The sequence below is a fragment of the Lepisma saccharinum genome, chromosome 9, assembly GCF_977018435.1.
Source record: "Lepisma saccharinum chromosome 9, izLepSacc3.1, whole genome shotgun sequence".
NCBI lineage: Eukaryota > Metazoa > Arthropoda > Insecta > Zygentoma > Lepismatidae > Lepisma > Lepisma saccharinum.
In genome coordinates this window covers 35,641,361-35,655,228 of record NC_139237.1, presented here as the reverse complement: position 1 = coordinate 35,655,228, position 13,868 = coordinate 35,641,361, and the positions used below count along the sequence as shown (strand labels likewise).

Below are 13,868 nucleotides of genomic sequence, written 5' to 3'. Positions count from 1 at the left end.
TCTATCATTTTTCTTAACTTAGTTATCACAATTAAGAAAGGTGATGAAGTGAACTGCAATAATTACCATGGAATTTCTCTATTCTCAACAACATATAAAATATTATCTAACATTCTTTTAGTAAGACAAACCACATATGCTAATGAAATTACAGGTGATTATCAATGTGGATTTAAACGTAACACATCAAAATTTTCACATCAGACAGACACTTGAGAAAAAGTGGGCATATAATCAAAATGTCCATCAGCTATTCATTGATTTTAAAAGAAGCATATGATTCAGTCAAAAGAGATAAATTATGTAATATATTAGTCGAGTTTGGAATACCTAAGAAGCTTGTTAATATGATAAAAGTATGCACCAGTGAAACAGAAAGTAAAATTCGTGTGGATATTAATGTGTCTGACAAATTTACAAGGAGATACATTATCTCCATTGCTCTTTAATTTTGCCTTAGAATATGCTGTTAGGAAGGTAAAAGAAACTAACGAAGGACTAAAATTAAATTGTGTGACTCAGCTGTTAGCATATGCAGATGATGTAGACTTACTGGGGGATGAAGTAAATACAATTAAGAATAATGCTAAAACATTTTTCAAAGCAGCTAAAGAGATAGGTTTGGAAGTTTGCCAAGAGAAAACTAAATATATGCTTACAGGCTGAAGCCAAGTGTTAAGTAATAATCAAAATCTAATTATTGATAACAACTCGTCTGAACCAGTTTCCAAATTCAAATACTTAGGAGTAATATTAACAAATGAAAATTATATTAAAGAGGAAATAAAAAGTAGGCTTAATTCAGGAAATACATGTTACTTTTCTGTTCATAATATTTTGTCTTCTTGTATAATATCTATGAAACTAAAAGTTAAAATATACAAAACAGTAATTTTATCTGTAATATTTTATGGATGTGAAACTTGGTTCCTTACATTGAAAGAGGAACATAAATTTAGAGTATTTGAAAATATGATCCTTAGTAAAATGTTTGAGGGTAAATTTTCAACAATGTTTCTCAATGCAGAATACGTAAGTACGAATATTGAAATTGACACAACTAGCCAGTTTCAGCCGTTTTCCTGATGCAGAAAATTTACCTATTTGAGCCAAAAAGTGATGAGGAGACAGGTGAGTGGAGAAGGTTACATAATTTAGAAGTACATAATTTGTATTCATGTCCAGATATTATTAGAATGATTAAATCAAATAGACTTAGGTCGGCAGGCCATGTGGCACGAATGGGAGAGGAATGAAGAGTTTGCAGGATTCTTGTTGGGAAACCTGATGGTAAGAGACCAGTAGGAAGACCAAGACGAAGATGGAGGGATAATGTTGAGATGGACCTAAAGGAAATCGGTAGGGATGAAATAAAGTATATAGATCTTGCTCAGGATAGGGAGAGATGGAAGGCCTGTGTTGCTGCAGCCATGAACCTTCGGGTTCAAGAAGGCTAGAGAGTTAGAGTTATCACAGTTGTCTGCAAGGGCCAAAAATGCCAAAAGTCATGAAACAAAAGATGGCCACAATTTTTAAACAAGGTCAAGTTTTAGAAGAATAATGCCTGCTTTGTACTACCCTTGTATATGGGTTGAACAATAAAAAGATGGAAAATTTTAAAAATGGTTAAGCAACCAGTGCTGTACTATTCGGTATGGACTGCTCCATTTGCATTCTGGACAAAATCTCTGGTCTTAGTGCAGTTTCTGTGAACCAAAATTGGATAAACATCAGGGGCCATTGACCCACTCCCCCTCGAGAATTAAGTCTATTTTTTTTAATCGACAGATTTTGATGTTGTACATAATATAAATGTGGTTCCAGCATGAGGAAAGTACAAATATCGGAGATATTTGATGGCAAAGTATTGCCCGCGTAAGTAAAATAAACTCTTATTTCAGACTATTTTTGCTCCTTGTCCCGTAAGAAATTCTCAAACAGCAGCAAAAATAACACTCCTGGCGTAACGAAAACATCAAATTACTATCAGGACCAAACCTGCCCCCCTAACCTAACAACCATTTCCAATATCAATGAGGATATAATTTTTGAATGTACTAACAAAACAACGTGAAATTACTATTTGGACCAAACCTGGCCCTCCTAACCTAACAACCATTTCCAATACGAAGGAGAATATATAATTATTGAATGTACTAACAAAACAACAAAATTACTATTGGGACCAAACCGGGCCCTCCTAACCCAACAACTATTTCCAATACAAACAATAATATATAATTGTAAAAAGTACTCACCTTAAAACAATGCACTTTCTGTTACGTGGTTGAAGGGGCAAAATGCATCAAATGGTAGACAAGTCACACCCCGCATACAGGGTATCTTTCAGCAATATGCTGCAAGATATTCCTGAATGTGTCAGTGTCCGTACTGTATGTCAATACATTTGTTTCCACATGAACTCATCCGCATGCTCCTCCACAAGCTTCAAACCCATTACCCCTGTCAGTCTCATGTATTCTTTCACAATGGACCAATGACCTTCCACCTGGTTTGTGCAAACCCTAGTTACTGGATTGTGGAAGTGCATCTTATGCCTGACAGTCTTCTGAATGCAAGGGGAAACATTCCCAAGGCATTTATAAGATGCCCAAATTTCTGTTCCTGGTAGTACATACTTCTCAATCAACGGGATCAGAGTTTCGGATGTTCGATCGGCAACGAACAAAAGCAAGCCCCTTTTTGTGTTGCAATCGAACACTCCGAGAACCCATCTTTCCCTAACCAGCCTTCCTCTTTTGTACTTCCTCCTCATAAAACACACACTTGTCAACAGAGCCAACACCTCCAAATTTGAAGCAGTCAGCTGACTTAAGTAACTTCCAGGAACAAATATCTCGAACATAGTGAAATAACTGGCACACAGCTTTCTTGCTGACTTTCACGACACTGGAGACAGGATGAAGGGAAACTCTGCAAGACTACAGAAATAAAATTGAAAGAATGTGTGTCAGAGACAGCTTCATATTTTCAACAAAATGTTCCAGTCATAGCAGAGCATTCCAACTTACATTTAGAACACCTAAAAAGGAATTCCACCAAACCACTCTCTGCTCGCTATTGTATTTTCAACTTCATCCATACATTCCTGCGATATTGTCTACTGCATTTGACACATTTCTTTTTCACGGGCACTAAACCATCCTCCTGCAACTCACGGAAATATACCTCCAGCTCCTGGCCGAAGAATGCTATGATACTAAAAATATCAATGCACTGCTTGTTGAGTTTTTTCTCTATTTGTTGAAGACGCTTTGCAGCACTTGGATGTGTTGCGCTTGTGACATTTGATTTGATTATGTGTAAAAATGCTCTATGTGTAAAAATACTCTACTTTGGAATTTTCTGTATACTGCAATATTAATATTGTTTGAAATAAGTAAGTTTATTTTATTTTATTTAGGTGAGAGAAGATGATGAACTGTCGAAGGTAATATGCTGTTGTTGTCTTGTAAAGTTGGAGAGTTTCGATGAGTTTAAGGACATCTGCAGTCAATCAGAAACCATTATTAGAGAGTATAATCCACATGCAGAAGAAGTCAAGGTGAGGTTTATTCCACTTGTTGATTTCTTTACCTATGTCACAGCACTGACATTTCTTTGTAGTATGCACACTACCATCAGAATGTTTAGACTCACCCTAAAATTTCACAGTACATGACAATGAAGGCTATTATTTTAAACCTCCATCTGGCAGATTTTCTTGTTCCAAAGGTGTAATGATTTCATGAAGAAAATATCCTGAAATTGCAGGAAAAGATTCATACAAAATGTCTAATGTGAAACGTTGGTCAGCCTGAATTGCTTCATCATTTTTTGTCTTTAAGGTCGCTGTCACACTGGCATGAACTTTTCTTGCATTCACAAACATTATCACACTCCACACCTCCCACTTGGCAGGATTGTCAGTTTTGTTCCACATGGTCAGAGCTCACAGCTCAATACCATACAAGTACCTGTTTACATTGTCTCATTGCTTGGCTCAAACTGAGGGGGTGTAGGTGAAATATGCTGTGCACTACAGGAGAATGCTCCTTCTTTCTGGAAAGCACTCTGCCACTGCTGATGAACTCAAAAGACAGACACTACACGGTTGAATACATTGGCAGTACCCAAGTTCAATGATTGTATTAACAAACTGGTATAGAGTAGTCTATGTAGTTTCTCTACAATATATATATATATTTTTTTTTTGCACAATTTTATTTATTATTAAGCATAACTGCAGCCATTCCCACCATATTGGTCCTAACTACTCCTGTTTTAACCAATGTCTGCATTGTTATAGGTACGTCCCAAGATCTTCAATAGGCACTGCCACACTTCATCCACTCACAGGGTTGGGGGTCGTTGCTTGTGCCTTCCTGTCAAGTTTTTTTTTTTTTTTTTACAAGAACTCAATGGGGGCAAAATAGGTGATTGGAATCTCCTGCATCTTCTTTTCACATATTGATTACTCATGCGAGAAGTATGTTTGGGTTCATCAACCCATCATTAACCTTGTTGTAGATGATAAATCATTACATGAAAGGATACAATCATACTTTTCTTCAGCATTTACTCCACTCGCACTAAATCATAAACCTAATTCTTACCAAAACTTCCCCACACCATTACACATCCGCCTCGTTTCACTGATGAAATAACACAAGCTACCATAACTCTTTCTTTTCTTTTTTTTTTTAATATTATGATTCATCTGCCCAAAGTACCTATTCTCATTGTTCATTGGTTCAGTTGGCTTTATTCTTGGCTCACTTTAATATTTTAACAATGTCTTCGATACTGCTTTGTGGCCAACAATTCCAGCCTCAGACAAAGTGCTCTTGTTTTATTTATTTCTGCACACACGTTCACTGCCGAATGACTTCTGTCACTCTTACTGACGATGATAATATGGCTGTCCTCGATGTTTGTCATCCTTGTACATCTGGTGCAAGGTTGGTCCTCAAGCCTGTTGGTTTCCTGTCTCCTTGTCACGGCTCATGAATTCTGAAATTTTTAATCATTTTGCTATTTTTTGATTTGACTATCAAATTTCTTTACGGGCACATGCCTTGGCCGTATTTTTGGCTTACATTAGTATTTCTACCCATATTTGATTCGTAGATATGTATTTGTTACCATCAATATGCCTAATTATTGGACAGCAGTGCCAAAATAATGTGAACTTGTTTCAAATAACGGAATGCAATTCTCATTAATTTCAGTGATTTCAATTTCTATACAACTAAGTGTAAACTTTCTCATGTTAGTGTGTGTGTTTATGCATATGAAAATGTGTGTGTGCGTGTGTGTTTTTTGGGGGGGTACTGTTATCAAGTTTATCTAATAGTATCAAGCAGCACATTATCAAAGGTTATGGCACCATACAAGGGGTGCATGAAGTATCTGGGCGATGCTCGCTGAGCAAGGTTTCTGCTCATCGTTTAAACTGATCATTTACTTGATGGTGTTTGCTCCCTGCTCATTCATCAAAATATCATGATTGTTGATGTAAAGTTATATTTGTGAATATGACGAGAGTGGTTCTAAAATGGTGTAATGCAAGACTAATATTATAATTATTGCTTCTCAAAACAATAACCGGGTGCATATGAATGAGAACAAAACCAAGTTTTCTTTTTTACACACACTTGTAAACTTTCCAAAACTATGGTGAATATATGGAATAAACAACACTTTTATTTTAAAACAATCACAAGCAGTGCAAAATTGTGTTATCTTCTCAGGGTGGCTACTCACCGGGAATTCCTTGAATTCTGCGTTAATTATTGGCTCCGGGAATTATGCGTGGATCCTGCTTGAAATTTTCTCCATAGACGTGAAAATTGCAACTTTTATTAATCCAAATCTTATTGAATTTATACATATTGATAAATGGCCTGAGGCGAGATTTTCACAGTTCAGTTTTTATTTTTATCTAGGAAGAAAAATAAAGCTGCATGGAAAATAAGACAGAATTCTCTCGATCTGTTTACTTTGTTACTGTCCTTTGTAGAGCAATCCGACAGATGGAAGATTATTGCAATTAACAATTTTTCACAGGTTAGAATATATACCATAACATTTGTATGACTTGTGTGTGTAGATGTACTTCGAGTCTGAGTATGTGAAATGGCAAATGTAAACTAAGGACCTCAAATTAAATGTTTTAAATATACCGTTTAATTAAATTAAATGAGAATTTTTGGATACATTGGAGTCATACAGACACTTCATGTTGTTACTATATGTGTGTGTGCATATCAGTGGCGCAACCAAAGTGGGGCAAGGGAGCTTTGCCCCTACCCCCAAACTTTAATGGAAATCAATTCAAAGGAGGGCAAGGCAGCAAACATTGATGGCCAAGGGCACCTGCAGAGGGAACATAGGGACAATTATCCTCCTCGATTTCAAATTTTATGCAAATAAAAATACATTTCATAAAATTTTCTTGCTCGCTTCGCTCACAATTCCTGCTCTTCTTGGTCTCGTCAGGTTCAGAGCCGTAGCTAGAGAGAGGCGGGAGTCGTCCTTGACCGCTGAACAATCTAAATGATAAAAGTTGTAAAAGAGAGAATGCCATGATGCCTCGTGAAATTATTTGCACCCTATTAAATCAATATTGTTTTCAGTTTGAAAAGAATGGGTTAAGAAAAAAAAAGAATGGAAAAAGATTGATTTCACTCAAAATTTGATTGTTTTCTGTAATAATAAATAATAAATTGTAATAAATTGTCAGAGAGAGAAATAAGACTTCTCTTACTGGATTTTGTCTTAAATGCGTGAACAATTGTTGGCAGGAAAAAGAGCATCCGCATTTGAGAGACAATTTATATAAATTTTGCTGTTGGTTTGTTATGAGGTGGATGAATTGATTATAAATAATAGACCTATATGCTGTGTATGTGTGTGTGTGTGTGTATATATATATATATATATATATATATATATATATATATATATATATAATAAAGAAAATTTCAATACATACACAATTTAGTGTTGGCATTTATTTTCTTATTTTACATCACTCCATTTTGAATATGTGTAAAACATATGTTGTACATGAAAGTTATACAAGTTATATGTACAAAAAAAATAATATTCGGAATGCATTTATCATGCATTTTCTGCCATTCAAAAATACAGTTTGTGTGTACTTGTTTTCCATTATTAATGAATGTGAAATTGATCGTTTTTAAAAAAAATGTTTAAAATTGTTTGTTCCCACACAAATGCTTTAACACCAACTTCTACCACTTTTTGTGTAATTTACAAGTATGATAACGTGTTTGACACTACCACCACCACCACTACTACTACTACTACTACTACTACCACCAATAGTCATAATAATGTCATGATTTTTATTATTACGTTTATCCTGGTACTTGCGACCTCCCGACACAATTTCGTGATTGCGCCTGTGGTGCATGTGTGTGTGAGAGAGGTGATAATATGCAAGGTTGAAATAGAGATAACATCTGCTTGTGGCCTTGAATGTTTAGAAAATTTGCCTTTAAAACCGGGAATTGTACTTGAATTTTATCATGGTCCTAGAGTAGCCACCCTGCTTCTGTTACTTGTATGAACTTCTAATACTCTCTCTCGTCAGTACTTCCTCTCTAAGTCAATCACAAACACTCGAAAGTCAAAACACAAAAAAATATATATTCTGTGACTTTAACCTGCGATGAGCAATGTTCAAGTTTGCTGAGCAAACAAGTGAGCACCGTTCGCCAAGCAATGCCAATTTGTCCGTCAAGTACACCATGATCAAGTGATCATGTTTCCTGCTCAGCACTCAAATACTTGACACGCACCTGAATGAAGGACGAATCACATCCAGGAGAAGTAACTGTCAGGGGGAAGCAGAAGCTGTCTGACAGGGACAACTGGGTATTGAAGAGGATTGTGTCCAAAAAGTGTAAAAACCATCGTTGCAAAAGTCACTGCATAATTGAATTCACACTTGACTGAACCTGTTTCTACCAAAATCATATATGGAGAACGTCATAGAGCCAACATCCATGGCAAGGTTCCTTTACTGAAACCCTTGGTCACTACAATGTCAAAAAAGTGGGTTGACTGGTGACAGCAGAGCAAATCATAGGCATTAGACAACCTGAAACATGTCCACCTTCACTGTTCTTCAGACATCTAGAAGAGTTTACATGTGGAAAAATCCATCCGAAGCATACCATCCAGACTGCTTGGTGCCCAAAGTGAAACATTGGGGGCAATTCGGTGATGGTGTGGGGTGCAGTGTTATGGCAGTCTTTGGGACCACTGATCCTTCTGGAGGGACATGTCACTGCCAAGGACTATAGGCCAATTCTGGAGGACCATCTGCAATGGATGGTGGTGCAGTATTCCAAAATCATAATGTACTGATACACACTGCTAAACAGGTCATAGATTGGTTCAGTGAGCATGAATGTGAGGATGAACATCAGCCATGGCCTGCCCAGTTGCTGGATCTGAACATTATTGAGCCTTTATTGGGTCTTTTGGAGTATCACATGTAGCGACGTTTTCTTCCACGAACAACATGTCGTGATCTCATCACTGTGCTTCAGTAGGAATGGTTGCATATTCCTCTCACCACTGTGCATGACCTACCTCTGTCTGTTTTCGCCAGACATGTTGCTGGCAGCCGAACACCATACTAATAAAGGTTGGTATCTGTGTTCCAGGTGTTTCAGTTTCAATGTCCACCACCTGTACACACTACCTAATACAAGTACAAATTGAATTGTGTTCACACAGCACACACACACAGACACACATCTTGCTTGAATGTCTATCTCCAGCTGAGTGGCGAATGATTTGTAGGCAATGTTGCTAACCCAACACGCTGCTTCACACGCGTGCTGCATGTCCCACCAAAAAAAAGTGGACGAAACGAACATCATCCCCCCCCCCCCCACCTTCATTTACTAAATCAGCATAATACACAACTAAATTATTTCTCAGTTGGAAGAGGGATGAGTTTATGGGTTGGTCTTTTGAATGTTCCCTAAGTAGTGTGAACATTCATTACTTCTCCAAGTCCATCAGATCCTGTGTAGACCTCTTCAGTGAACTCCAGTCCTCCATGTGCAAGATGGCACGTGGTCTTCCTTGATTAGCATCAGCATCTCTGGTTGAAGATTGAGCTTGGATGTTGTCCAATTGGTTCTCTGCTGCATGTTGTTGAGATAGTCCCTGGGCCATCGCTCCCAAATGTGTTGGTTAATCTGTTTAATCTCTTTCCACAGATCCAGATGATTGTCTGCTTTATGTGACACACAAAGCTCAGGAAAAGATCAGAGGGCTACCTACTAAGAAATGATGTGGAGTGAGATATCTAGTGTCTGTAGGGTCATTGGACATAGATTACAGAGGTTGTAGCAGATTGTTGTATTCGGTGGATGTTAAACACTGTAGTGCAATAGTCTTTTGAAACCCAGAAACTGTCAAGTTGTTTTTAGTGCAAGCGGCATCACTATACGACGCACGTTTTTAGAAGCGATATCGGGCGGAGCTACTGAGAGCGTGTCCTTGGCAACCAGCCAGTGGCAGGAGTGCAACGTTGTACAGTTAGGAGACTGGGGAGCGCAAGTTAAACGCCGTGTCCTGTATTTTTTTCTTGCGCGCATGAAGTTTGCATAAAACTCGCCACTTTGAGGTTAATCATAAAATGGGGCACGACATTTTGAATGACCGTCCAAGTCCCATGAATTTCCGTCGCCTACAGCCGGAGTTATAGCTTCTCGAAGAAACACGGGAACAACACGTCTCTACACATACACACAATGACCCTTTAGTTTTCCATCAGTGTTCAGTCTGTTTTTTTTTCGTTGCCACGGTGTTGACCCCGCTGAGTTGTTGTGTCTTGGTAAAGCTATGGGTGTCAAATTCGGCTGAATTCACACAATAATCCTTCATTGTTGTGGGCGTTCACAAACATTGTGAGTCAGTTAAGTCAGTTTGAGTTTAGCGTTTTCGTAACAAGGGCGGTGTAAGATAATTATACCCGTACGCCACGAAGAACAGTTGTGAGAGGATTCAATACAGCCCTTATTGATTGATTGATTCGATTTATTTTACTTCGCTTTTCTGCCACTTTTGGCTAATCGCGATGACGAGAATGGGTGGTGATATGATGAAATTGATGAAATGAAACTTACAAACACCTATACCCTGGCCGGGATTCGAACCCGAGAACCCTGGTGTCGTAGCGCGCTGTGTAATACAGACATTATGTTCGATAGTTGTGCAATAGTTTGTGTTCCGTGAGTGTTATTAAATAATGTCGCGCTGGCTCCTATGGTGCAGTAGTTAGCATATCGCGATACGACGCGAGGGGTCCCGGGTTCGAATCCCGGCCTGGACATGGATGTTTATGAATGTCCATTCATCAATTTCATTATATCACCACTCATTCCCATCTTTGCAATTAGCCAAAAGTGACAGAAAAGCAAAGTAAAACAAATCAAGTCAAATTAATAACGTTGCTCTCGAAACGTAGTACCAGTAGTACAGGCACAGAGGGTAAAATATTAAGTTCACAAGACAGAAATCTTATTTTTAAAGTATATTTTTAATTCAATGAATTGGCATCGGAAAAAGTACGTGATGTAACAGTGTTTTCTCAGAGTCGAGAACTTATGGCTAAAGCGTGTGGTGTATTTGTTTTTACTGTGTTGCGTAAAGTATCTACCACAGAAATTGGTGATCCCCTATCAAATGTCCTGGGAAATATGCCAGAAAACAGGAACGAGCGATGATGACGATGACCTTGCAGTTCCTCTATAATAAATTCCTTTAAACTTCTTTCAGGTACGAGTTTCTCTTATATGCCGCAGTGATATGATATAATCCTGTGTAGAATTCCTCACTATATATTTCATTGTACTCAAATATCACGTGCATGCATTATATATAAAAAGTTGAATATTGGACACAATGAATTCTCTGGTGTCCGAGGTGGCTCAGTCGGTAACGCGTCTGACTACCATGCTAAAGGTCCCGGGTTCGAACCCCGGCCGGTTCAAATCCGGGAACTTTTCTAACGATGGAAGCGGCCCCGGCGCCCACCCAGCGTCGAATAACATGGGTACCTGGGGGAAACCCTGGGGGGTAAAGGCGGTCAGGGGCGTGATGCTGATCACATCATCCCCACTCACGACCGGATCAAGAAAGTGTGGGGCGTTACCCCCACACCCCCTATACGCCTTCATGGCGTGGTGCTATGCACAGGGGAGCACTTTACCTTTTTTTTACCCTTTTTTTACGAATTCTCTGTGTTCCCCTTCCGCTAGCAGTTGGTTTGACAACAGCGCCAGAGCGCTGGCAGCGTATTGGCTGAACTCATGTTCCTTCTAAAAGCGTACGTCGTATACAATATGCCGATACAGCTACAGTGAATCTAATGATATTTTGTAACATTTTCATTGTGTTTTTGGTTGCTCTGTTCTATAGGATCTACCAACTTGAACATCAGAACTTTAAAATTAGATAGAATGAAAACCACAAGTGATAATGACATCTATATATTTTTATAACCCCATAGAAAATAATCCAGGGAGGTTAGATCACATGATCTTGGTGGCCAGTTCACATCACCTTTTCTGGACAGAACTCGTCTGGGAACTTTTCCTGCAATAATTCCATTGTTTGGAAAGCTGTGTGGCAAGTTGCACCGTCCTGTTGGAAAAACACATTGTTGATGTCAAGATTTGCCAGTTTAGGCCACAAAAACTGCACCACCATTTTCATGTATCGCTCTCCATTAACAGTCACATGACTTCCATGTTGGTCCTCAGAAAATTAAGGTCCGATCACGCCATTGGCCCAAAAACCACACCACACAGTCACTTTATCAGGATGAAGGGGTATGTCCAGAATCACTTGCAGATTTTCATCTGCCCAAATCCTACAGTTTTGTTTGTTAACATACCCATGAAGAAAAAAATGTGTTTCATGGGCCAAAATCCAAATGCTGTAGAGCCCAATTAAGGAACTACCAATGCAGACGATGATCATTAGGCTTAAGTTCTTGAGTCAGTTGCACTTTATAAGCTTTTAGGTGAATATCATGACACAAAATTTGCCATGTTTTCATCTGTGAAAGGCTGAGTTGTTGCGAACGCCGTGAAACAGACAGGTTTGGATCGTCCATCACACTCTGGCTTACTGAACCAATATTCTCAGCTGAACGATCGACTCGACGAATCATAAATTCAAATAATTTCTATGATAACTTGCCACAGACTACTGCACACAGATGTCACAGTTCAATCTCGTCATTTAAGTCAGTGTTGCCACAACACTCTTTCAAAGTTCTGACGTTCAAATTGGTAGACCCTTTACATATAACACACAAACTTTTGTATACCATTAATTTTTATTTTTTCATTCATCTAGTGGTTGGAACCAGCTTTGGAAGTAGTACATGGCAAGAATTCAGACATTGAGGAAGCAGGGTTCTCCTCACCAACAACATTTTCTCACCAGGATTCCGGTACATTGACTGAAGATTCCTGCAAGAGTGCAAGTGAAGGATCTAATGCAGGTGAAATGGTAGCTTCAGAACAAAGTGTTCACAGAGCAGAAGAAGAACAAATGAAGACATTGGATACTAAAGTTGGTATAGTAGGAGAATATAAAGCCAATGCAGGTGAAATGGTAGCTTCAGAACAAAGTGTTCACAGAGAAGAAGAAGAACAAATGAAGACATTGGATACTAAAGTTGGTATAGTAGGAGAATATAAAGCCAATGCAGGTGAAATGGTAGCTTCAGAACAAAGTGTTCACAGAGCAGAAGAAGAACAAGTGAAGACATTGGATACTAAAGTTGGTATAGTAGGAGAATATAAAACCGATGTTTTCTGCCTTGACAATATTAAATCAGAAGTTAGTAATGAAAAACAGAATTACATTTTAAGTTATGATGTGTTGGATACATCAGAGACTGCAAGTAGTAATGTATCAACCAATGTGAGGAAACAAAACCAAATTTTTGTGACATCACAAGGAGAAAGTAATAATGTAACACCTAAAACAGAAGTGGATCCTTTACAAGATGCAAGTAGTAATGTCACATCTAATGATGAGAATGAATACAAAGTGTTGAAACAAGAAGTTCTTCAAGCAGATAACCAAATTGCCAATGTAGTGAATTGTGAACAGAATGGAAAATCTGCTGTACATCCTCCTGAAATGTAAGTACTTTCCTTTTTCCTCACTTCAGAATTAACAACATTCATATAAAGATATCAGTTTTGTGGTTATGCGGAGATAGGTAATTATCTCTGATAAACTTACTATTCATTTTTCCACGTAAGTTTTTTTTTTCAGCGATCGATTTCACCACTCGTGTGGTGGCTTCGTCAGGTGAGTCACCAGACGAGTGGCAAAATCGATCGCTGAAAAAAACGTACGTGGAAAAATGAATAGTAAGTTTATCAGAGTTAACATTCATATAGTTTATAAATATAGTGGACTCTTTTTAATTCAAATTGCTAGGTAATTCAAACAGAAGTTTATTCTCCTTGAAATTATATTTAATGATCTCAGGTTTTTGTTAATTCGAATTTTGGATAATTATAATGTTTTTCATGTCCTATTGCCATTCGAATTAAAAAGAATCCACTGCATTAGGAATAGTGATATCGAGAATGAGAGAGGCAAAACTTGAAACTGCCATCATCTGGCCTGGAAACAACCCAGCATTAGGGTAATGCTGGTTTTAAAACTGTCCATTTTTCTAGAGTTTGCAAGCAGGAGTTGGAAAGGAATAATTTATTTTATTTCCACACATCTTTTATCAGGTAGTTACATACCTTCTAGATGTTTGGTCGCAGCTTTCATTTTGC

The 13,868-nt window shown here is 38.1% G+C and overlaps 2 protein-coding genes across 4 annotated transcripts in view; both read left to right on the top strand.

Moving 5' to 3' along the window:
- Positions 1-13,868, top strand: part of LOC145992000 (sulfotransferase 1 family member D1-like) — a 513,969-nt gene that overhangs the window by 211,385 nt on the left and 288,716 nt on the right. The gene's annotated exons all lie outside the window — the stretch shown is intronic.
- The window catches only part of LOC145991997 (uncharacterized), an 81,360-nt gene that overhangs the window by 3,801 nt on the left and 63,691 nt on the right, over positions 1-13,868 (top strand). For all 3 annotated transcript variants that reach the window (XM_083128000.1, XM_083128001.1, XM_083127999.1), the window contains exons 2-3: positions 3,425-3,565; positions 12,418-13,214. In XM_083128000.1, the coding sequence (XP_082984126.1) occupies positions 12,571-13,214 (644 nt within the window). In that variant the 5' untranslated portion in view covers positions 3,425-3,565; positions 12,418-12,570. The remainder of the gene's footprint in view (positions 1-3,424; positions 3,566-12,417; positions 13,215-13,868) is intronic.